Genomic DNA, 22,288 nt, shown 5'->3' with positions numbered 1-22,288 from the left:
AAAGTTAACATCACTGTCATGTTCTAGCTAGGAGCTAGACCACATCATCTCTGGTGAACTCTGGGTTTGAACTTTCAGGAGCCTTGCAATATGATAGTGGATCCCACATCAAGTGTTGTTTTCAGAAGTGAAGGTATCAGCTTGCTATGTTGAGGCGTGTTGGGGAAAAGCCTGGGAGCTATTACTGATGTCTTGAGGGTAGCAACATCACTTTTGACAATAACAGATGCTGTCAGATTTCCTTTCTTCCTCTGTATTTTTTTCCTTGTAAATTGTTAAATTGCACAGATGGGTAGGAGCCTTTTGCCTAAAAAATCATCTGTCTTTGAGTAGGAGCAAACAAGATGTCCATTGAACACTGTCAAAATTTACCTATATTGTGGGGTGAAATCCCTTACTTTAGTTTGATTTTTTTTTTTAGTTACATCAGTACTACCACTGTCTCAGCATGACAAATGACTGAGCAATGGGACATTTTATTCAGATATTCATCTTCCTCCTTTTGTTTATTTTCCCATTGCTTTTTTATAAATAACAAGTCCTTTGCCTTCCAACAGTTTATATTGTTGCACAGCACAGTGGCTCTTTTCCCATCAGCAGACATCTGACAGGATTTTTTTTTGCCTTAATTCAATACATGCCAAGGAGGAATTTGCACTTGTTTTGCAAATCTCTTCCAGACAGTCATTCTTTATCCAATTAAAAAATGCTCACCCTGAAATCACTGAAGGCAAAGTAATTGAGTAACTGCCAGTAGAACTTTAATTTTACTGAAATGTTATTGATTGCAGAACAAGAAGAAAATGATGGGAGTGGGGGTTATAGCCCAGTTTCTAACACTACTTTCCCCTTTTCACAAGCACACACCCCATTCTACCTGGCCCTGCACAAAACCTCCACCCAGGTACAGTGACCTGTCCGATCTGGGGGCTCTGACCAAAGGGGCCATTCCCACTTACACCTTCCTTCTCTTCTTTGCAAGTCATTGTCTGAAATTTCCAGGGCACTTTCTTTAGAGCAATGCCTGGTTGCTGGGTTACTAAACAATTACTTTTTTTCATTCTCAGGGTGCATGATCAGCAGTGACAGTCCAAGGTTGCAGTTTGCTCAATGTGCTACTTGTGAACCTTGGGTAGGAGCTCCTGTTGGAGCATCCCCCCCACCAACTGCAGTGGGGGAGCTTCTGCTCAAAATACAGCAGGGCTGAAATCCCAGTTTGGCACTTCTGATTTGTGCTTTTAATACACTGAGCTGCCTTTTGACTGCTCTTCCTGCTGGACCTTGTGCTTCTGTATTTCAGACTGGTCTCTTGACTAGGAGCTGTTTGGTCATATCTGAATACTTTTAAATTTGAGATTGGGTCACTTCTGTACCCAACTGCTGCTACAGCTGTTTGAAAAAAAAAAACAAACAAAAAAACAAAAAAAACAAAAAAACAAAACAAAAAAACAAAAAAACAAAAAAACAAAAAAAAAAACACAAAAAAACAACAAAAAAAACAACCAAAAAAAACCCAAAAAAACAAACAAACAAAAAAAACCAAACAAACAAAAAAAACACCATAATATTGAAATTCTTAAATTGAAATAATCGATGTTTGTTTCTGGCTTACTAAAATCTCAGTTACATTTTCCCGGTTTTAATGCTATAGGCAGAGAGACTTGAAGTTAAGAAAAGGCAGCAAGAAATGCAAAGGAGAGAGATGTTCCTTGAAGATCAATATTAGTAAGTAAAATCTGAAATTTATTACCTAAAATTCTCCATCTGCTTGTTCTTCTGGTTTGGGTAGGGTTTGTATTTTATTTATTATTTCCTTGCTTTTGTCCGGTTTGGGGCTCAGGGAGGGTTTGGCTTCTGTTGCTGTTTTTTCACCTTCTGACTTGAAACTTTTGACTTCAGGGGAAGAGGTAATGGGCACAAGCAGAACCACAGGAGGTTCCTCCTGAGCGTCAGGAAACGCCTTTTACCATTAGGATGACTAAGCATGGGAAAAGGTTGCTCAGGGAGGTTGTGGAGCCTCCATCCCTGAGAATATTCAAAAGTTCTGGACAACCAGTTCTAGGTGGCCCTGCTTTAGCAGGAGGTTGGACAAGATGACTTCCAGAGGTCCCTTCAATCACTGATTCTGTGAAATATTCTAAGCCTTGTCCATACCTTATTCTGAGAAATTTGGTTCAGTAGATTTCTCTTAGCTTCTCAAAACATACACTTTGAAATGAAAACTGTGAATTATAGAAGTACTTTGTGCTTTCTTTCTCTAACTGAATCAATATATGATCATTCAATCCAAGACTAATTATCAAAATGGGATCTAAATTACCCATTTATTTTAGTGACTAGTAAAGAAATCCAACCCACATGAAAATAATGAGGACTTCCTATATTTTGCATGGTCCTACAGCTTAAATGTAAAGATCTGCTGTGAAGACCTACGTCCTAAGAATACCTCCTTAATGTCAGATTTAGATACAGTTTATCTTCTGGCATAATTAATTCCAATGGCAGTGAAATTCCTGCCCTGCTAGTTCACTCTACCTTATTTATTTAGTTTTAACTGATCCAGATGGATTCTATCACATAATTAACACACAATGCTGTTTAGTCACCTTTACCTTTTTTTATCTTTGGCTCCTGAAATTGCTCACCTGTGTTCTTAGCATAATTGATTGCTCTTTCCTTCTCTGTGACCTCTAAAGGAGTCAATTTTGTCCCATGCTAGTAGCTCCAGTTCTTTCATCATTAGCCCAGACTGTTCTCTGATATATAGACATTTTAGTGCTTTCTCACTGATCTCTGCCTTTCTTGACTTTTTCCTTTTATTTCTTCCCATTTGGCTTTAGGTATAGCTCTTTTTTTAAATGCATTGCCAAAGTTTGTCTGTACATACTGGTATTTTGCCTGCTGTTTGTCCTGTTTGTCCCAGTGTGGATTTCCCACACACCTGGATTCCTCAGGATTTCTGAAGACCCTCCACAGCTTTAGATCTCTGCCTGTTACTGACAGACCAGACACCTTCATGCTCTTTGAACCTACCTCAATAACGAACTCATCAAATCTTTTCATTGCAGGGTCCTCAGTTATGGGACTTGCTTTTTCCTGATGGGATTGTCAGTTTCCCATTTAAACTGATTTTTGTTTGAAATCTTATTCAGTTATGCACAGAGACATATCTCTTGCTGTCCCTCACCTTCACTTGGTACATTTTTTTGCTTAGAGTGAAATGAGTTCTGCTGATCATCACTTTTTCAATTAAAAGTAAGCTTGGTTCTGCCAAAAGCAGGCCCAAACCATCTGAAACAACTTCTTGTGGGCAGTCAGTTGGTCTCCAGGTGGTGCAGAAGCTACCTGGACACTGAGAAGGAGACTGCTTGGCAGCCGTTCTGTCCCCTGATTTAGGAATTAGTGAGCATTCAGTTAGTGTCATCTTAGGAAACCAAACTGACTGATGCAACTGAAGGTAAAGATGTATTGTTGAGCTCCTTTGCTCAAGATTATGTTCAACTATCAGCAGATTATTTGTACATATCATATATTAAACACACACCATGAGGGCCCTGCAGATACTGCACCTGGAGGCAGTGAGCTGAAGATCTACCTACAGTGAATGCAATTTTGGTTAAGAAAAACCTCCCATGCTGTACAGTAACACTAGTGCCTTCCCTGGTCTGAAAGATAGCCTCTGGTGGGCCCAGGAAGAGGAGTCTTTACCACTGGACGTTGTTGAGATTGTATTGCTAAGAGATGCTGGCTTTATAGAGCGCAACATCCAGAAGTAATGGAAGGATACTATGTGACATCTCAGATCTTGTAAAGTAACTCCACTGAAGTACTGACAGTTGTTAGACATGTTCACATAGAAGTGCTTGATATTTAAAGATGTGCTTTTGGCTACTATGCAAAAATGAGTAACTCATTACTTCCATCATTTAGGACCCTATGTCTAGAGGCAAAGAGAACAAATATGAGGTTATGCCCCTTTCCTTGCTGTCTCTGCTAGGATATTTTGATCTCCTCCCATGCTTGCTGGGAGAGAGGTAAATGAAGGTCACACGCTGCATATAAATCAGTGACCTCTGCAAAGTCATGTCCTGTGGAGCCCTTTCAAAAGATAAGCTGCCTTGTTAGTTCGTCCTCTGTAAGCATCTGCAGCTGCAACATCACAATTTTCCTGAGGAGATCAATGCCTACCAGCAGTCTCATTAGCTGGGAAACCTTTTAAAATTGATCACCACCTCTAGCTGCATCAGGCTCCATGGGGTACAGCCCAATCAGTACCTCTCCTTTATGAAATGCCACTTCTATTTGATAAGGAAAGGCAATTAAGATTCTCATGTCATTAACATACTCTGGCAATAAAGTTTGATGCTGCCCAGGAGTTTGTTGTTCTGATTAAATTCCTGTCACTATTAAAACCAAGAACATCTCACTGTAATCACCTTTCAAAGGGTGTAACATGAAGTGAGTAAATGCCAAAAGGAAAAATTGTCTGCAATGTTGTCCGCTCTCTTCAGAATACAGTCACTTCCTATCTTTTGAGAGCTTTGTTGGCTTCTTTGTGTTCAACTAGCCCTTGGAAGTCAACTGTATCTCTTGTCACAGTTGCTTGGGTATGTGTTTATGTCTCAAGAGAATGAGGTCTAGGCATGCATACAGAATGCTGTGGAAAAGTCTGCAAGCCTCTCTCTTTTGGGATCAGCAGCTCCTCTAGCACCTCTGACCCAGGTGGACTCAGACTCTCCTAGCTGACAAAAATGAACAAAACTTACAAGGTACCTTTTAGAGCAGCTGTGTGTAAACAGCCTGAAGAGCACACAGGAACAGACTTTGGGCTGGGGGAACTGCTGCATGACTGATTTCTACTAACAGAGGAAAAGCACTTGAGAGATTTGTGTTATTATTGCTGTAGTTCTGCCTTTGCAGATGCCAGCTCTAGAAATGAGTATTTGTCCCCTTTCCTACCAGAAACTGCTTACACATGAAATGGAGCCCTTTTTTCTGAGTAATGGTGTCTTAGATGCATTTTACATTGATGGCCTGTGACAGAGACTGAATTTCTGTCAGAATGTATTAAAAGGTAATAAATGTGTAGTCCTTACTTTGCAATTGCTAAAAAGGACTAACTGTCCATCTTTCCAAGGGGGAACAAAGAAGAGATTAGAAGGCTGGCCCAGGACATTTCAGGACATTCCTCTTTAGATGGGACACAAAAATTGACATTTAAACAGTAATGAGAGATGGCTAACTTACTCAAGCCTTACTTTTCTCAGTGGCTTGTTGTGCAGGTTCTCTGAATCTGTGCCTGAACTGCAGCATGTCTCACCATGTGGTTTAAGCCCAGCTGTTTAGTAAGGTGCTTTCATTTAATTTGGATTTGACTTCTCAGTAACTGTAGTGTTGAAAGGGGTTCGCTGCTTTCCTAATAGCCATCTACCTATTTACATAATGAGAAAAGCAGTCTAGAACATAGGGTTACTTTTTAATAGTACACCATGGCTATTATATCACTTCATCCTTCCCTTTGTTACACGTTCATGCCTATGTTTTTGTGAAGACTGTACTCCTATAAAAATTCCTGGCACTGCTGCACTCAGGTACATGTGTGCACTCAATAGGTTCTCCTCAAAATCTGGAGCTGGAAACAGAACTTGCCAGAGTGTCTCTAAGTGCGTATTCTGAGCACAATGCAGAAGGTTCACCAAACCTAGCTGATATACAGTTGCCTGCCAAAGCAGTTTTCTCAAAAGTCATAAAATGCAAGAAAATAAAACCTGAATCAGACCAGAATTATTTTTTTTTTTTTTTTAATCTATTTTCACAGGGTAAATACTGGTGTCCTTGCCAGTTTTCAGCCCCCTATGATGTGTGGTTCAAACAACAGGCTGGTAACAAATTTTCCCCACAGAAGTGCAAGTGGAAACCTGATCAGACTTTTAATATAGATTGTTAGAAAGAATGATAAAGGGCTTGCACAAAAAGGGTTTGCAGCCTTGAGAATCCTTTGTTTGCTTCTTTTCACCACAATGGTCTTCATTTTGTTCATTTGCTTCTTATTATTTTAAGCATTGTCAATTATTTAGCTAACAGGCAGAAAACTAGACTTTTATAGACATCCAAAGGGACTCTCTTGAGTGTAATAATGAAGGCAGTTTATTGAATGCCTGTGAGGTTGCTTTCTAATTGTATGCATTATTCTGCCCATGCAAGCTGGCTGAAAATATAGAAGCAGATTGCACACGCAGATGGAGCACACAGAATGGAAGATCTATGCAACAGACTTACACAAAACTGCATTTTCCTTAAAACTGAATTTATGCTTATTACTTCAGATAATAAATTAAACTTACATCTAAAATAACATTGAAGAATATTGGATGAGTTGGTGGGAGGAAAGAATAGCCTAGCTGTATTATTTTATTCAGCCAGCGAAAAAAAAAAGCAGGTGGGTTGACAGGAAAGGTTAGTTTTGAGTGTGGGTAAGAAGTAACAAAAATAATTCTGCTGAGAATTTTTTTTTTTTAACCTATTTTTATACTTTCTTGAAGCTTTATACCTAAAATGAACTAGTGCCACATTTTTTTGTTCTTATCCCCAAGAACAGGAACACATGCTCAAGAACTCGCAGACAAGAAAGCCTACCAGCCTAAGACAGCACAGTTTTGATCTCTATAATTAGATATGTCCAAGTCCTCCCGACTATGCTTGTGCTTTACTCCCACTGAAGTCCATGAATGCTGCATTAAACTTGGTATGTGGCTATTGGAAGGGTTTGTATTGGAAAGCAAGTGAACTAAATAGCCAGAAGATGGCCTTTCTTCCCAGTCAAGGGCATTGCAGAAAAGCCATCAACATCATACAGGAATTTAATGGATTAATTATGTCATATTGTAATTTTTCACCTTATAGCTTCCAGCAAAAGATGAATCCCCCACTCACATGTACACCAAAGAATGGACATTAGTTCACACTGGCAACTTTACACATGGCTGATGTCTGTTTTTTAATTCTTATCGAAAACTGGACTCTGTCCTGCAGGCATGGATTCAAGTTAAGGTACAAGTAAACCAAAATCCATGTAGAGCTGACGGCATGTTTCTTGCTGAAAGATGGAGATGTCTTTACAACCTTGCCCCTTGTCATGGCCCAGCTATGGGAAACATGGCAGTTGCTTGTAGCCTTCTAACTTAGGTAAACCTTGCAAACTTCTTGCTGTGATAAATCTCTGCAAAATGGGATGTGACAGGAGGAATGTATAACTGTATGCCATCAAAAAGCATTGGTGTCCCCACTCAGGCTACTTGCAACTTGCTTAATGGCTTAATTTTGAAATATGTACCTTTTGTAGGATTATTTTTGCAAATAGTATTAGGGACTCCCCAGCTTCACTTCCCACTTTAACAAATGATTTTCATTAGTGAAAATCCCAAGTATACCTCCCTCTGAAGTTTCTTTCTCCATCTCCCGAATCAGAATCTGTGGAAAAACTGCATAAATGGATCACAATCTCATCAATCTTTGCATTTACTTCAGGAATTTCTTGTATTCTAACATTTGATTTTGTTAGGCAGAGGAGCACCAATGGCCCTAGTACTAGCCAGGCTGGCTGCAGTATACAGCAAATGCCTGATCAGGATGTGTATGGCAATTCACGAGGCAGAACCCTTGCTGAGGAAGGAATAAGGGCATCAGTAAGAACACAGTCACCATGGACCTTACTGAAATGAAGGGTAACTTTTCTTTTGGGTAGGCTTTAGTACTGTTAAGCAGCTGAGCTAAATTCCTGCAAAATTTGAGGAAGTTGTTGTGTTTGGCCAATTAAATATGTTGAAGTGGGAAGAAGTGTAGATATATTTGCTGGTGCTGCAAAAAGATGCGTTTTGAATGAAATTCAGTTTGGATTTTTTTTCTTTTGTTTTTATTTTTTTTGGGGAGGGGGGGGATTGGGAGGCCTGCTGTTGTTTCAAAGCCATCATGAAACTTCTGGGCAGATATGTGAAACTAACATTATGTATGCATTATGTGTGGTTCTTAGTTTTTCAGCTGAATTGGAAGAAAATGACGAAATATCACTTTAGTATTGCTTACTGACAATGAATTTGGAAGCTGATGTGTCCGTGTCATTCAGCACTAGATACTACTTCTATTGTTTTAGCAGCTACTCATGTTGTCTTCTCTCTGAAAATGCTATAATGATTTACCTGGCTTGGGATTCTTTATTTCTACTTTTTATTATTGTTTCTGAATAGCTCTTACCATGCTTGTGGACGTTCATTAGAGTAGAATTGCTGGAGATCCTGCAGCTTGAGAAAACAAGGAACTGTCTTGTGCTCAGTAGTAATAAGTGTGGCCATTATCTTTAAAAAATTGTCAAGAGAAATAAATAGATTTATGATATATGCAACAGTACTGTACTGCTTTTATTTCCAAAAGCACTAGCATAAAAGCCAGTATATTTTTCTGTATCCTGGCATTTCAATATCCATCAATTTAAGCAAAAGAATTAACTGCCACTGGTGTCATTGGGAAGGAATAATGAAGATTACAAAAAGGCCTTTTAATTGATGCATTTTTAATGTTAGTCTGTAAAACAGCCTTAAACCCAAGAACTTTATGTGTAAGCAGAAAAAATTATTTTCTTTACATCTTTGTACTGAGAGGAACTAAATCTCAAATTGTATGCACTGCTTAGTAAGCAGCGTTGTGCAACTCTTGGGTGGAAGAAGAGGTTGGGGCCTGAGCCCATGTCCTTATTCATGTCCCGAAGGATGAATCCACCCCTAAATTGGGGCAGTTCCATCCAGGGTGCCTGTTAGGAGCTAATTGTGGTTGATCCTCATTCCCAAACAGCAACCAGGAGTTATTTGGGAAACTGCTGTTTGAAATAGGTCAAAACTATTCCAGGAACTGTTACCACAATATGGATGGCTGAGTTCCCATGCTAAAAGCATTGCTGGGTGCTATTAAATGTATGAGTATGGGAGTAGCCTATTTTAATTAGCAGAGCAAAAGGCTTGTTCCCAATGGTGTAATGGTAAACAGGGCTACCAAGAAGACAAAAGACCATAAGATTGCTCCAGCTTAACCAATGTTTCTGAATGGCTCTCTTCCTTTCAGCCTGGTGCTTATGTGTAGTGAGAGCTCAGGTTAGCAGCCTGTTAGGATGCTGTCATATTCTTTGTCTAAATTTTGGGTCTCCTTTTGCCTTGCTAGTGTTGAATGGTATCAGGATTCTGCTGTTTTCAAATTAATTTCTCTGGCTCATGCTCTTCTTTCCTTAATATTAATTAGTTTAGAGGAACATATTTAATTAGCATCTTTGATTAGCCCTTGAAGTTTTAGCAAGCGAGCAAGATGTTGCTCCAACTCTCTGAATGCAGAACACCTATGGACACTTTGATATGCTGATTTCCTTCTGGAGAGAACGCTTTCCTCTCTGGAACATTAATTGGACTGTCATCTCTGACTTCCCTCTTTCCCTGCAGCATGGCTTATGCTATGCTCTGTGTTGTTATGATTATAGGTTTAATATGATGAAAAACACCATTCAGACAATATTTTGATAGTCTGACAACTCCAGATGCATTCCTAGGTTTCTATAGAGATGCTACACAAGGAATTAACATATATGACTGACTTGACTGAGTTTGTCTTTAGTCAGGTTCAGAAACCTGAGTCCCTTTCTTGTGACAGGGGCACTTTAATAATGTATTACTTAATTGATGTAGTAGGGTGTTTTCTGTATTCAAAGAGTGCACAGTCTTGCAGAGAAATTTTATCTGCTTCCACTCTTGTAATCATCTTTTCTAATACTGAAACTGCGTTAGTTTTTCATCTACCAGTGTGCTGATCTGGAAAATGCAGTGTCTTAAGCTTCCACCTCTTTTTACGCAAGTAATGAGAACTCCCACATACCCCATGTCATTCTTTTGCCATCCATAAGGAATTAGAACATCCAGGTATACCTCCAAGTTGCCAGATATGTCTTTGCAGAGCTTCAACCTTCTCAAATATATTCCAGACTTTCTGTAGGAGTTCTTACTCTTTCTGGTATAGAAATAAATTATTTTAGCATAGGTAGAGCAACAAAAAACCTGCAATGTAAAACCTCAAGTTCCCAAAATTGTTCTGTGCAGTCTCACTACTTAACCACTCATCTTTCATATAAAAAATATATGAACTTTATGCTTGGTTAAGGAGGCTATTAATTTATTTAGCTTTGATATGCTTTGTATATAAGGGAATCTTATGCTTCACTTGATTCTTTCTGTATTTTGAGTTGGCTTAGGTCCAAGTAATGGAAAAAAGAGGGTGAACTGGGAATGCTGAGACTTTAAAAGCATGGCTTGCTACAGCCTGATCGAGTACTGTACCTGAACTGGTGACATGGTTTTGTGTTGTGTAGGGTGGCAGAGAACTTGTGGGTTCCTGTTCTTTTTCCCTACTTCTCAAGTGAAAAGTCACTCACTGACCAGCAGGACGTTTTCCAAAAATGCATCTATTTGCCATTTTCACTCCCTGAAAGAAATGAAAATAAAAACCACACTTGGTAGTCTGTTTCAGCAGTTAGTCATCATCACTCATAAACCAAGGCTTTTTCCGCAGGGTTAAGTAGCTGTCTTTGGTAGCAACATCTTCTCCCCCTGGCACAGCTAGCTGGTTGTGCTGTTAGCAGAGTAAACCTTTGTGTCAAATGCCTTTTGAAGCACTCTTTCTACTCTCACTTCTGTACCTTCATGCTTTCCAAAGCTGTATATAGAAATAAAGTTTCCTCTTTCCTCTAATTCTATTGCTTTGGGTGAGCGAAGACTTGAACAGATATGCCTGGGACTGCCGTTTTGCAAACTGGTTCCTGATTGTGGTACTGAAACTCCTATTCTTGACATTTGGTTTTGGTGCTGCTAGTGACTTTATTTAATTGTACTTGATTAAAACTGTGAACAAAGCAGTGCTCCTTTGAAAATTCTGTTTAGTTGTGCAATTCTGCTTCAACTAAAGGCATTTTTTTTTTCAGTGCTACAAAATGCTTCAGTCTTTCTGCTTAATTAAGAAATCTGTTGTAAGTTTGCATTGTATTAAGCATGAAGGAAATATCCTTAAAATAATCTTTCAAATAACTTATCTGAGATTTACAGATCTGGTAAAAGGATTTGCAGCATTTCAGTGAAGCAGTTGCATCATGGTGAAGTCCAATAGTATGTGAGTCTGTGTTTTAGATGCTTTACAATGAGGAAAGAAAGCATAGCCACTGTAAAACATAAATATACAAATAACAAGAACTGTTTGCTTAAAAAGTCCTCCCAGCAAATGTGTTATCCATAATACAGGCTCTGATCCTCTGTCTCATTTCATCCTCTCTGTCTCTGTAACTTTCTGTTCCACCTGTGGTGTTTTTAAGCCGGCACCTGATAAAATGTCTAGGCTAGATTCCAAGGGTGGAATAAAAAACTGTATTTATTTTTATGGAAACACTAACAATTCTATTTGGATTGGATTTCTTCATAGCAAAACCAATGAATTATCGAACAGATTGGACTTGGGTTTGCCAAAGAGTGATTCCTGTCAGATTGCTAATCATGGCGCAGAATCTACAGCATGGGTAAGCAAAATCACGGCATGTGCTATATTTTCTATCAGCTTTCCAGGTGCTGTCAATAGTATAATATTAGAATATTCTAATTGAGCTTAATTGCCTAGACAGAACTCAGTGAGTGCCAAGGGCTCTTTCTGGGTGAATGAAATTGTCTACATTGTTTTTGCACGCTGACAGTATCCTACATAGTAAGGGACTGCCTTTATTATTCGCAGACCTGTCTTTGGTAAATGAGAACCAGATTTATATTCTAAGGTCAGATCAGAATCTTAAATGTGCTCTGTACCCATCCACTGGTGGCAAGCTTTTATGAAATCTCAACTAGTTCATATCAGCAGATGCTTAACTTCTAATCAGAAGATAAGCTTATTCCTCACTGCATCCTAAAAGTGATTCCATAGGCTGCTTGGGGACTTTGTCTCAGTTTGCATGAGCCTGTTCAGTATCAATGTAACTAGGAAATAGATAAAGTACTGCTTAAGTTTCATTATTCTAATTGCCTCAGAAAGGCTTTTCCACATACAATTAGTCTCTTCATGTCTAAACCACTTTCCTCCTAATGTAAAAACTTCCAGTGATGGATATTAAGCCTGAGACAGAAGTATTTCTCCTTTAGGGAGGTTCATAATTGGGGGAAAGACAAAGAGCAGGCAGCCAAGTGGACAGAAATTGTTGTTACAAGCAATAGTCCTTAGTCAGCAGAAACTTGGAATTATCCAGTCTGGGTAGCCCTCAGTTTCATACAACCTCGAACAGGTTTGAACAGAACCAATAGCAGAGTAAAGAGAAAGAAAGCTTTACCTACGTATTCCAGAAGAAGCTTTGGAAATGCTCAAGATCCTCCTGTTACAGAGATGGCCGCAGGCAGTACACATGACAGCTCTATCTTGCCTGTAGTATTGCTTCCTGCTTTTCATTGCATGAAAAGGGAAGGTGATAGAAAAATTACTCTTTTCTACTTTGATTTCTCAGGTCATTTTGTGTCTCTAAGAACCCTACAGAAATTTTAGCATGTGTGGGCAGATATACCGTTTGAAGAAGCCAATCTTTGCCCAGCGCTGTTTGGCAGAATGTCAATTCCAAAGAGGGTGGCTTTCAGACTGCCTTTGTACTCCTGGGTTTACAAGTAAGATGAAGGATTATGGGAAGAGAGAAAATATGCCTTGAAACCACTTCTACTTACCTCTTGAAGCATCCAACATTGAACAGTGGGGAGCTTGTTCTTTGGTAGGGAAGACCCAGATCTGCAGCCTTTCATATAGCATGAACATTGAACTGCGAAGACAACCAAGCTCATGTCCTCAGGAATGACTTGAACTTCAGTATCCTAGTGTCTTCATATCTATACAGAAGGGGGTGAATGCCTGAGAGAACACTGAATTCTTTCAGGTGTACAGGTCCTACTTACAGTCTTTGCCTTCTACTTCACTTACCTATATGTGCCTTTGTCATATCAGTTTTTGTAAGGTTTCTTAAGAAGTTATGCCAAATTACATACCACAGTTCATCTTTGGATTTACTAGTATCGAAACAAATAATATATATCTTTTATCTGTAATGTTCTTTAATACTAGCTGATATTATACATGTCTTTTTAATGGCAGCATTTCTATAGCTTTGTGGATCAATATGTCACTTGCTTATAATGCAGCAACACAGTTAGCAAAATGTCTTCCCAACCAGCTTGGATGAGGTACAGTCTGTAGGCTTACACTCAGCCTCTGTGCTCTGTGTGAGGAACCTGAAGCACATAACCAAGGAGTTGTTATCTAAATAGACTTGCTGTACTACCAAAATGCTAAATCAGTGGAAAACCTGAACTCTAATTTTGATGCTATCATGTTATCCTTTGTCTAGAGTAATTAAAAGATTCAGGAACAACGTATTTGGGATAGTGAAATGTGATAAGCTTAGCAAGTGCCTGACATGCATGCTAAAAGGGTGGTGGTGGATAAATATATGGTTTTTTAAATTTAAAATTTATATTAGAAAAAAGTTTGGGGCAATGTAGAGTTGATCGATTTTTTTTCACTCACATAATTTCTTCGGTAGTTGTGTTCATTTAGCACACTTTATTCAAATATTAGTGTTAAATATTACTTGATGTACATGAACAAATTTAACGTCTTTGGAGTGACTCTGTCATTGGTGACTTCTCTGGCTTGCTTATTTAATCAAGCCCATAATTAATTTTAATCCTGTCTTTCAAAGTGTTACCAATCCTGTGTAGATTTTTACTGTCTTCCAACTTGATTAACACACACTTCACACAATTCTCCAAGCTATTACAGAGAGTAATGAATAATATTGGACCTAGAATGAGTCTCCTTGGACACATGTAACAACTTCTCGCAGCTCAAAATTGGGCTATTAATAATTGCTTTCTCTTTTCAGTCTTTTTAGCAAATTATGTGCCTGTTGTTTTAATGGTGTCAGTCTGCATGTATATATCAAATTTCGAGAACATTGTGTAGACCTGCAACAAATTCCTCACTAAAGTCAAACCTGCACATTTCTTGTATTAAATTATACTGGCTCATTATTTAGTGTGCTACACTATGTCCCTGATCAAAGACTTTACAGTATAAGTTCCTATGTAAAAGATTCTAAGGATCCTATAAGATCTTAATGGTAGGCTGACTCTTTGCTATCTACAACTTGTGAAAGACCAGGGTTAGTTATTGTACTGAAAACCTACTACACAATTGAATTCGTTATCCGTGAAGTGTAGTCCAGATTTTCAGCTCTCTTGGCTGCCCCACAAATAATACAGCAGTTTTGATTTCTCAGTTTCTGTTGCCCTACCTCCACAAATGCCTTTCAACAAATAATCCAATAAATAACAAACCACATTCCTCTCTGGCCTCCATTCTGTTTTGTTAGCTTGGTAATGTTTTCTTTCTTCCCAGAATACCCCATCTCACTATCAAATCTCCTGATTGTGCTTTCTGAGTGCTCAGGGCATGTTTATGCTGGCCACTGGGACACCAAGTAGTATGTGCTCTGGCTACCTGGTTGTGATGTGCAAGTGGACATTGAGCCAAACCAAATGAGCAAGAGACTTTAGACCACTTCTTGTTTAAATTCTAGTCTTGAGACTAATCTATTTTTTAAGTAACTGTAATAATTCAACTGGTTCTGTTTTCTTAAATACCTGTATAACAATTTGGGAATAAGATTTGGGAATTTGTCCCCCTTCTCCCCACACCAATATGTTTGTATTCTTTGCTGAATAATAGATGAGAAGCCATACGTATAAGCAAGCTCTTCGAGAGGATAAAACCAGAAAATTAGAGGAAATGAAGCAAGAACAACGAAGGAAGGTAATTATACATTAACAGTTTGCATATTGTATCATTTTTGCATGCTGTGAAACCAATTAAATACATTGATTACTTGTAGCCTACGCACAGAGCTTCTCTTTAGCAAAAGGGATTCAGTCACTGTTTTCGAATATTGTGAGAGAGATGAGCCAAGCTGTAAAATTTGGACAGGGACAGGACAATTACCTTCTGGGCTCAAGGCTATTTACATCTGGATGACTGGCTTTGTTCACCTCTCCTCTGAACAATTGTGCAGAGAAGTTTTTTGACCACGGCACCTGATTTCATAGGCTAAAGAAACCTCTCTTTCAGGGAGAAGTAATCTTATGAGATTCTGAATATCATTCATGATATTCATGATGATCTCAGACTCTGAATAATCTTTTTTTTTTTTTCTAGAGAATTGAGGCCCATGTGCTCTGCCTTCCCAAACGGGGATGTGGAAGCTCTCAGTTTTGCTTTTAAGTCTATGTTCTTCTCTGCTCCCTTGCTATCCACCTAAATGATAGAGTTTTGAGTTGTTTAAAAAGCAGGCATGCTGTAGCGGCAAGTCTGAACTCCGCCTTCTGCATATGTAGCACATATTGCCTGAAATGTGTCTGCACCACTGTTGTCCCTCTGGCATAGATTTGGGTACCATGTCCACATAAAGTTCACTACAGAAAGCGATGGCACTGTGCTGCTATCTGCCTTGCTCCACGTGTGACTGTGCAAGTACAGGGAAGGCAGCATTTGGAAATCATATTAGCAAATAATTTGAAAACATATTAGCAAATACTGAGCCTCTTGCTATGCCTCTGCTGTTACTAACGTCCAAATTGATGTTAAACTGCTTCCTCAGTAACAGCAAACAAACACAACAAATTCCACTCAGTGAGCTTCTACTGGAGCTGGACAAACCCCTCTCATGGATATATCTTTCTTTAAATATTTGGGACAAGTATCCTCATTTCATAGTATTCTAGCAACCAGGATTCTGGAAACAAAAGGTGGAGGGAAAATGAGGCTTTCCCACCAGATGTATGCTTGCCATCAGGATCTGACAGAGGAAACATTTTTGAAAGCTAGTCCTGATGCTGGTAGCTGCTGTATTCTTTACATTGATTCTTCCATAGAGAAAAAAACTACAGATGTGAATTAGCATGCCCCTTCTTTATGAAGGTTTGTTTTAAAGGATTTACAAAGCTTTAGAGTCTTTACCAATTTCCACATATCGCTAAGAAGCTGTTGGCTGCTTCTAAGGCTGCTCTTGCTTGGCACACAGTTCCAAGTGCTCCTTGCCTTCATAGTTGCTGCTACCTATTGCGTAGAGTAATGCACTTCTTACAAGCCTACTGTAAATAATATGTATTTCAACAGCTCCAATAATTGTCCCTCAGGTATATGTTGGCTCATTTCCACTTCAAACTAATATTTATTAAGGTAATTGTGAATTGTGTCTTGTGTGTACCTCCTAGCACAGTATAGCTATAAAACGCGTAGGTATCGTAAGTTCTCCCCTCACCTTTTTTTCTCAGAGCAGGTTTTAGTATGTATTGCTTGATTTAGAAATTTTCAGTATGCTTTAAACACCGCATCATATGCACACCATATATTTCAGAACATTACTCCAAGAGAGGACTCAGCATATTGGAAAGTCAGATACTGGGTTTTAATTTTCAGGTTGAATAGTTATTTAAAACAGTGAAAATTAAGGTTGGCTCTTTTATTTCTTAATCCTGTTTCTTCTTTTAGGGGGCTAGACAAATATTGATACGCAACACATTCACAGATATTGATTTTTTTCTTACATCTATTGCATAATTTTTATTTAATGGAACTAGAATTGATTTTTTTTTATTTTTTTTAACTTTTGTGGTTCCATTCAGTTATTGAAGATTTTCTCTAACCGCATAATTTTATTTTAGTTTTTATTCCTACTGCTGCTCAGTTGCTATGGAAAATATGAAAGATGGGTCCGTTCCTATCCCTTCCCTTTCACCCTGCAAGCCAAATTTTCTTCGCAGAAAAATCTGCAGCTTCAATTCTTGAATGCACTGCAGAGAGCAAGAGCCAGACAAACAAGCACACATGCAAAGCAGAATCATACAAGCTGTGTGACTTTACTTTGCAGTTCTGACTAAAATTGCATAAGGAAACTCTCTTCTGAAAAGAATTATCTTAGACATTGTTTGTATGCCTTAATGTTAGGTAATGTAAGAATGGTAGGCTGCTGCAACGCTGGGAGCTTGCACGCTGTTTCACCAACCCAACAGAATTGTAGAATCATAGAATCAGCTAGTTTGGAAATGAGCTTAAAGACCATCAAGTCCAACCATTATCCCAGAACTGCCAAGTCCACCACTAAACCATGTCAATGAGGGCCTCATCTACACGTTTTTTTAACACCTCCTGGGACAGTGACTCCACCACTGCCCTGTGCAGCCTGTTCCAATGCCTGAGCACCCTCTCAGTGAAGAAATTTTTACTAATTTCAATCTGAACCTCCCATGGCGCAGCTTGAGGCCACTACCTCTTGTCCTATCACTTGTTACGTGGGAGAAGAGACCAACCCCCACCTCAGTCCATCCTCCTTTCAGGTAGTTGCAGAGAGCAATAAGGTCCTCCTGAGCCTCCTTTTCTCCAGACTAAACAAATCAAGTTCCCTCAGCCATTCCTCATAAAACTTGTTCTCCAGAACCTTCACCAGCTCCATTGCCCTTTTCTGGACCAGCTCCAGCACCTCGATGTCTCTCTTGTAGTGAGGGGCCCAGAACTGAACACAGGATTAGAGGTGCAGCCTCACCAGTGCCAGTACAGGGGAATGATCACTGCCCTGGCCCTGCTGGCCACACTATTGCTGATACAGGGCAGGATGCCATTGGCCTTCTTGGCTGCCTGGGCACAAGCTGGCTCACGTTCAGCTGTCAATCAGCACCCCCAGGTTCTTTTCCACTGAGCAGCTTTCCAGCCACTCTTCTCCAAACCTGTAGCATTGCATGGGGGTGTTGTGGCCCAAGAGCAGGACCCGGCACTGAGCCTTGTTGAACCTCATACCGTTGTCACAGCCCGGGTACTGTTTGCCCTTTCCTCACTCTTTGGGGAGCCCCAGAGAGCTGGAGGTGGCACACTCCTATTCCCATCTTCTCCTTGTGTTCCATGGATGCAGGAGGTGAAGGGCATGCCTCTTTCATACCCTACAGGCATGACAGCTGTGTCTGCTCCTGCTAGATGATGTTGGCTGTCTTCCCCCTCGGACCCACAGGGAAATGCAAATATATGGGCTGGGGCAAGGGAAGCAGGCTTGTGTCTATCTTACCCCTTTAAATGCAGGACTGTAAATGTCTGAATCCTGTTAATTCCCATTTTTTAACACACAAACAAAATTCATACTGTGCAATGCAGAACAGAAAAGTTAGCTAGGTTTTTAACATAGCACAGTCACTTAAATAAAATGCTATTGAGAAAAGTTCTGGGAATGACAAGTGGCTCTAGCTGAAGTTAGCACCATGTGGAATTAATTGGGTTTGCAACATAGGTATGTTAATTAAAAGTAAGTTTTTCGTTTGTTTGTTTGTTTGTTTGCTTCACTTTTATCATTCCCAGGCTGAATTAATGGAATTTAAACAAAAGCAGGAAGAGGAAGACAGGATGAGAGCACGTCAAGATGAACAAAGGAGGTATGATACAAAAATGCAGAGCACACTTTAATTGAATTCCTATCTGGAAAGTGTCTCAAAATTGCAAGCATTCGTGCATTACAAGACCATTGTAATAAGGATCCCAGACCTCAGCTCTGGCTTAACTTTGCCTTCAAATGAGCCACTAATATCCATCATTAAAACTGCTCACTGTAATGCAGTATGATCCATGGTGCCATTTTGACTTTATTTATCGTATCAGTATAGAATATTGCATAGAGTAGAAACTATTAGTAGTTTCATGGGTAACTACAAGTACAGTGGCTTCAGCTGGGGAAGTGTTTATTTATCTATGTGTTTGTTTATTTTTTTTACTTTGGTTTAGAATGGGCTGCTTTGTCTATGCCGCATTTTGTGGCTGACTGTCACCAAGTTTAACAGGCAGAGCTAAGTGTGGGATTTGATGTTGATACAGATGGAAGCTGCAGTGCCTCAAGGCCTTCTGCAACTGTACTGCTTCATGCCCCAGGCTATGCCCCACTGCCATGTCCTCTCTGTGCTCAGTGATTCTAATCTTGCACGTCTGTCACTTACCTGACTTTCCATTATCTTGAAGCACAGATGTATTCTCAGCTCTGTTTTTGGCTGGCAGAAAGAAACAATGCTCAGGCTCAAAAATAAAATCACCATTTGTTTCCTTTTTTATATCATTAGGGAAATATATATAAAAAAAATAAATCACTTTTGTAGGCAACCACTCTTCATGCCATTTTCATTTCTTTTTTTTCTTTTTTCTCTAGCAAAGATATCAAGATAATTACCCATAGAAGTTAATGAAGGATTTTCGATTCAGTCCATCTCATGTCCCTAGATAGAAATAATCCAGTATCTTGCATTTTGCATCATCCTTACCAATAGCATTGTAAAACATTGAAACAACAGTCATGTTTAAGCATGTGTGTCAGTCATAAGCATTAATAGGGGAGGAAAAAAGTCATAGTTTTCAGAAGGTTTGAAAATATTTAAAACAAATTGAGGAAAAGTGTATTTGCATTGGTGCATGCTTTCTGGATTGATAGAGCAGTACAAGAAAATGCTAGAGTGGATTTCAGAGCTGGATGGTAGGAAAAGTTGTCAGCTACATGAATTGTATCTGTTAGAACAAGCGGAAGTGGGTTTTTTCATTTGCATTAGGAAAGCAGTATTTCTAGAAACTCTTCTTCTGTACTGAACACTGAAAGTCTACCTAGGGTGAATTGTCAAAAGAGCCAACCTCCCTAATGAGGTGGGTGGTGGTATGCAAGTTGTCTTTCTATGGAGAATTTTGGTACATGTCTCACAGCAGCCAAGGTATGGCTTTTAATCACAAAGGACTGATCACAGGATAAGGAAGCATCCAGTGAACTGAAAATGAAATCCACCCTATCTCATGCCTGTCCATGGTTTTGCAGCACAGGCTTGAAAAACATAGGAAGATAGGTGTTGAACTGAGAATAAGGAAAGCCACTGAATTTCAAGTTTGTGAACTCCTCAGATGCTTTCAATCATTATTCATTGTTTGTTTTATTTTAAGGGTAAATAATGCTTTCCTGGACCGACTCCAGAACAAAGCACAACCTACTAACATCCACCAACCTGAACATTCTGGGAGCCTGGACTAATGCAGTAACAGTGGCTGGGTAAGATTTTGGGTGCAAAACATGAGAGCGATGAAATTGTTTAAAAGCTGAATTTTTCCCCAGATACTGTTATGTGTCTGTGTGCTTTTAGCCTGTCTGACAGAACTCACCATCCTGGCTTTCAGTCTACAATAGCCTTTAGGAAGAAATTCTATCTTAAATACAAGCTGTTCAAACAGAAGGAAGGAGGTTCTCGCAGCAAAACTCACTTGCACATGTTTTGCATGCAAGGTACTTACTGCAAGGGACCGCATCTAAGGTACTTCCTTAAGTTCAGAGCAAGGGTACCGAAATGGTAAGGGATTTCTGAAAAGTTTTAAAATGAACCATGTTTGGAAATGCTGTAAACATTTTACTGTGATATTGAAATTGAAGGGGGAAATCTCACATGAAAGGTAAAACTGTTCATTTTTTATCTATATAAAATTGTGACATAGAAGACCCAACTGCATCAATTTAAACTACATAGTATTTGTAAAGATTCTTTGAAAAAAAGATATCTTGGCTGTAGCCTATTAAACATCCATTATTTTTTCAGCTGTCCTAATGAGGCATTAATGTGACTGTTATTTAGAATTGCACTCTTCAGTGTAAAAACCAAAATTATGTAGCATTCATATTATGGAAATTTCCATTAGATTGAAATTCAATTGCTGGGAGGATCCTAGTGCAGAAATGAAAGATTTACAAAGACTGAGCAGCAAAAGGATGAGAGTCTAAGAAAATTTAGTTCCAGTGTGAAGACGTTTAGCTGACAAACCAGAAAAGTTTGAACTGGATTAGTAGGACTGTACATTGGTAGATGAATGCCAAGAAGACTTGGGTTCAAGCATCTGTGAAGTCAAGGCATGATTAAGAAGCAAATATTCTTGCTGCTGGAGTTTTCCATATACTGGAAGCAGAAAAGGAGTGTCTTCATCACTACAAGCTTTAGGGAAGTCCTAGGCCACGGCAGAGGGCTCAGGCATCTTGAATTGGTTCTCTTAGTCTTGCTAAGAGGAGGCAGGATCTGGCAGCTCAACCTCCCATAGGGTCTGTGGGCAGCTGCTTGAAGAACCAGTTGGTCAGAGGCTTTACTGGTAAAGCCTGTATCACATGCCAGGCAATACAAGAGTTGTTGGAAGTCAGACTACAAATGTCCAGGCTAGTAAAAGAGTGTGAGTAAGAGAGCACTCTGTATGGCAGGCCTGAAGCAGCATCTGAAGGATAGCACATGTGCGGATAGCAGAATTAGACTTCAGGGTAGGAAGGAGGTAGGTGATGCCTAGTAAGGGGCAAAAGGTAAGGTCTGCTGAAGGGTTAGCAAAGGCAACAAGGGCAGAAATTAATATTTTTATTTCACTTTGTGTCCTTTGTCCCAATTTGTAAACTGTTTCCTGATAAACTCAAAAGAAAACGTGTGACACAGCTGAGATTCCCAATATGTAAACTCTAGCATCTCCATCAGAATGCCTGCTGTCACCACTGAAAACCCTTGCCGTTGTCTGCAGAGAGAGAGGAGGTTTGCCTTTAGTCAGATTCCGTATGTCATCTTCCACAGAGTGGGTGTTAGTACCACCAAACAAGTGCATTCAGCCCAGCCCAGTTTTAACAAGACAACTCTGTGACATACGCAGCCAATTTATGCTTTTTTTTTTTTTTTTTTTTTTTTAATATATATTGTCAAGGACTGCATCAACATAAATACAATAAAACCCAGTGTGTAGAAATGGTAAATGTCCTACTCTGATGTTTACTTAATGGCTCCCAAGGAGCCTGCCTCCTGTTGGATAATGCCTGATTATCCATTTTTCCTTTATGCTGTGATGTGAGATTTGAAGACTAAACAAAGCAGGGAGAGAATAAGCCAAGAAATAATATGTCATCATGGAAAGGAATTAAAAAAGGGTATTTGTAACAAAAGCAAGAAAGAAAAGTAATTCTCAAAAGATAGGCTGGAGGTTGCAACCTCACTGTCTTTGATTATACGAAGATTCTTCTCTCTTCCCTTGGGATTTTAAGCAAAAAGAACTGAACTGCAGGTGGGGCTTGCAAGTCCTGTAGTCTGCAGCGTGGCATTTACACTACAAGGGAGCTAAC

General features: G+C 39.3%; 1 protein-coding gene across 1 annotated transcript in view; it reads left to right on the top strand.

Annotated features, from left to right (window-relative positions):
* Positions 1–20,191, top strand: part of EPSTI1 (epithelial stromal interaction 1) — a gene marked incomplete at both ends in the record, with an annotated part of 42,241 nt that extends 22,050 nt beyond the window's left edge. The window contains 5 exon segments of the mRNA XM_080613827.1: positions 1,652–1,725; positions 11,500–11,593; positions 14,827–14,910; positions 18,496–18,569; positions 20,104–20,191. Of these exon segments, the coding sequence (XP_080469953.1) occupies positions 1,652–1,725; positions 11,500–11,593; positions 14,827–14,910; positions 18,496–18,569; positions 20,104–20,191 (414 nt within the window).
* Positions 20,192–22,288: the final 2,097 nt, after the last annotated feature.

The sequence above is a fragment of the Psittacula echo genome (assembly GCF_963264785.1).
Source record: "Psittacula echo genome assembly, chromosome: 3".
NCBI classification, from domain to species: Eukaryota; Metazoa; Chordata; class Aves; order Psittaciformes; family Psittacidae; genus Psittacula; species Psittacula echo.
This window is presented reverse-complemented; position numbering and strand designations above follow the sequence as displayed.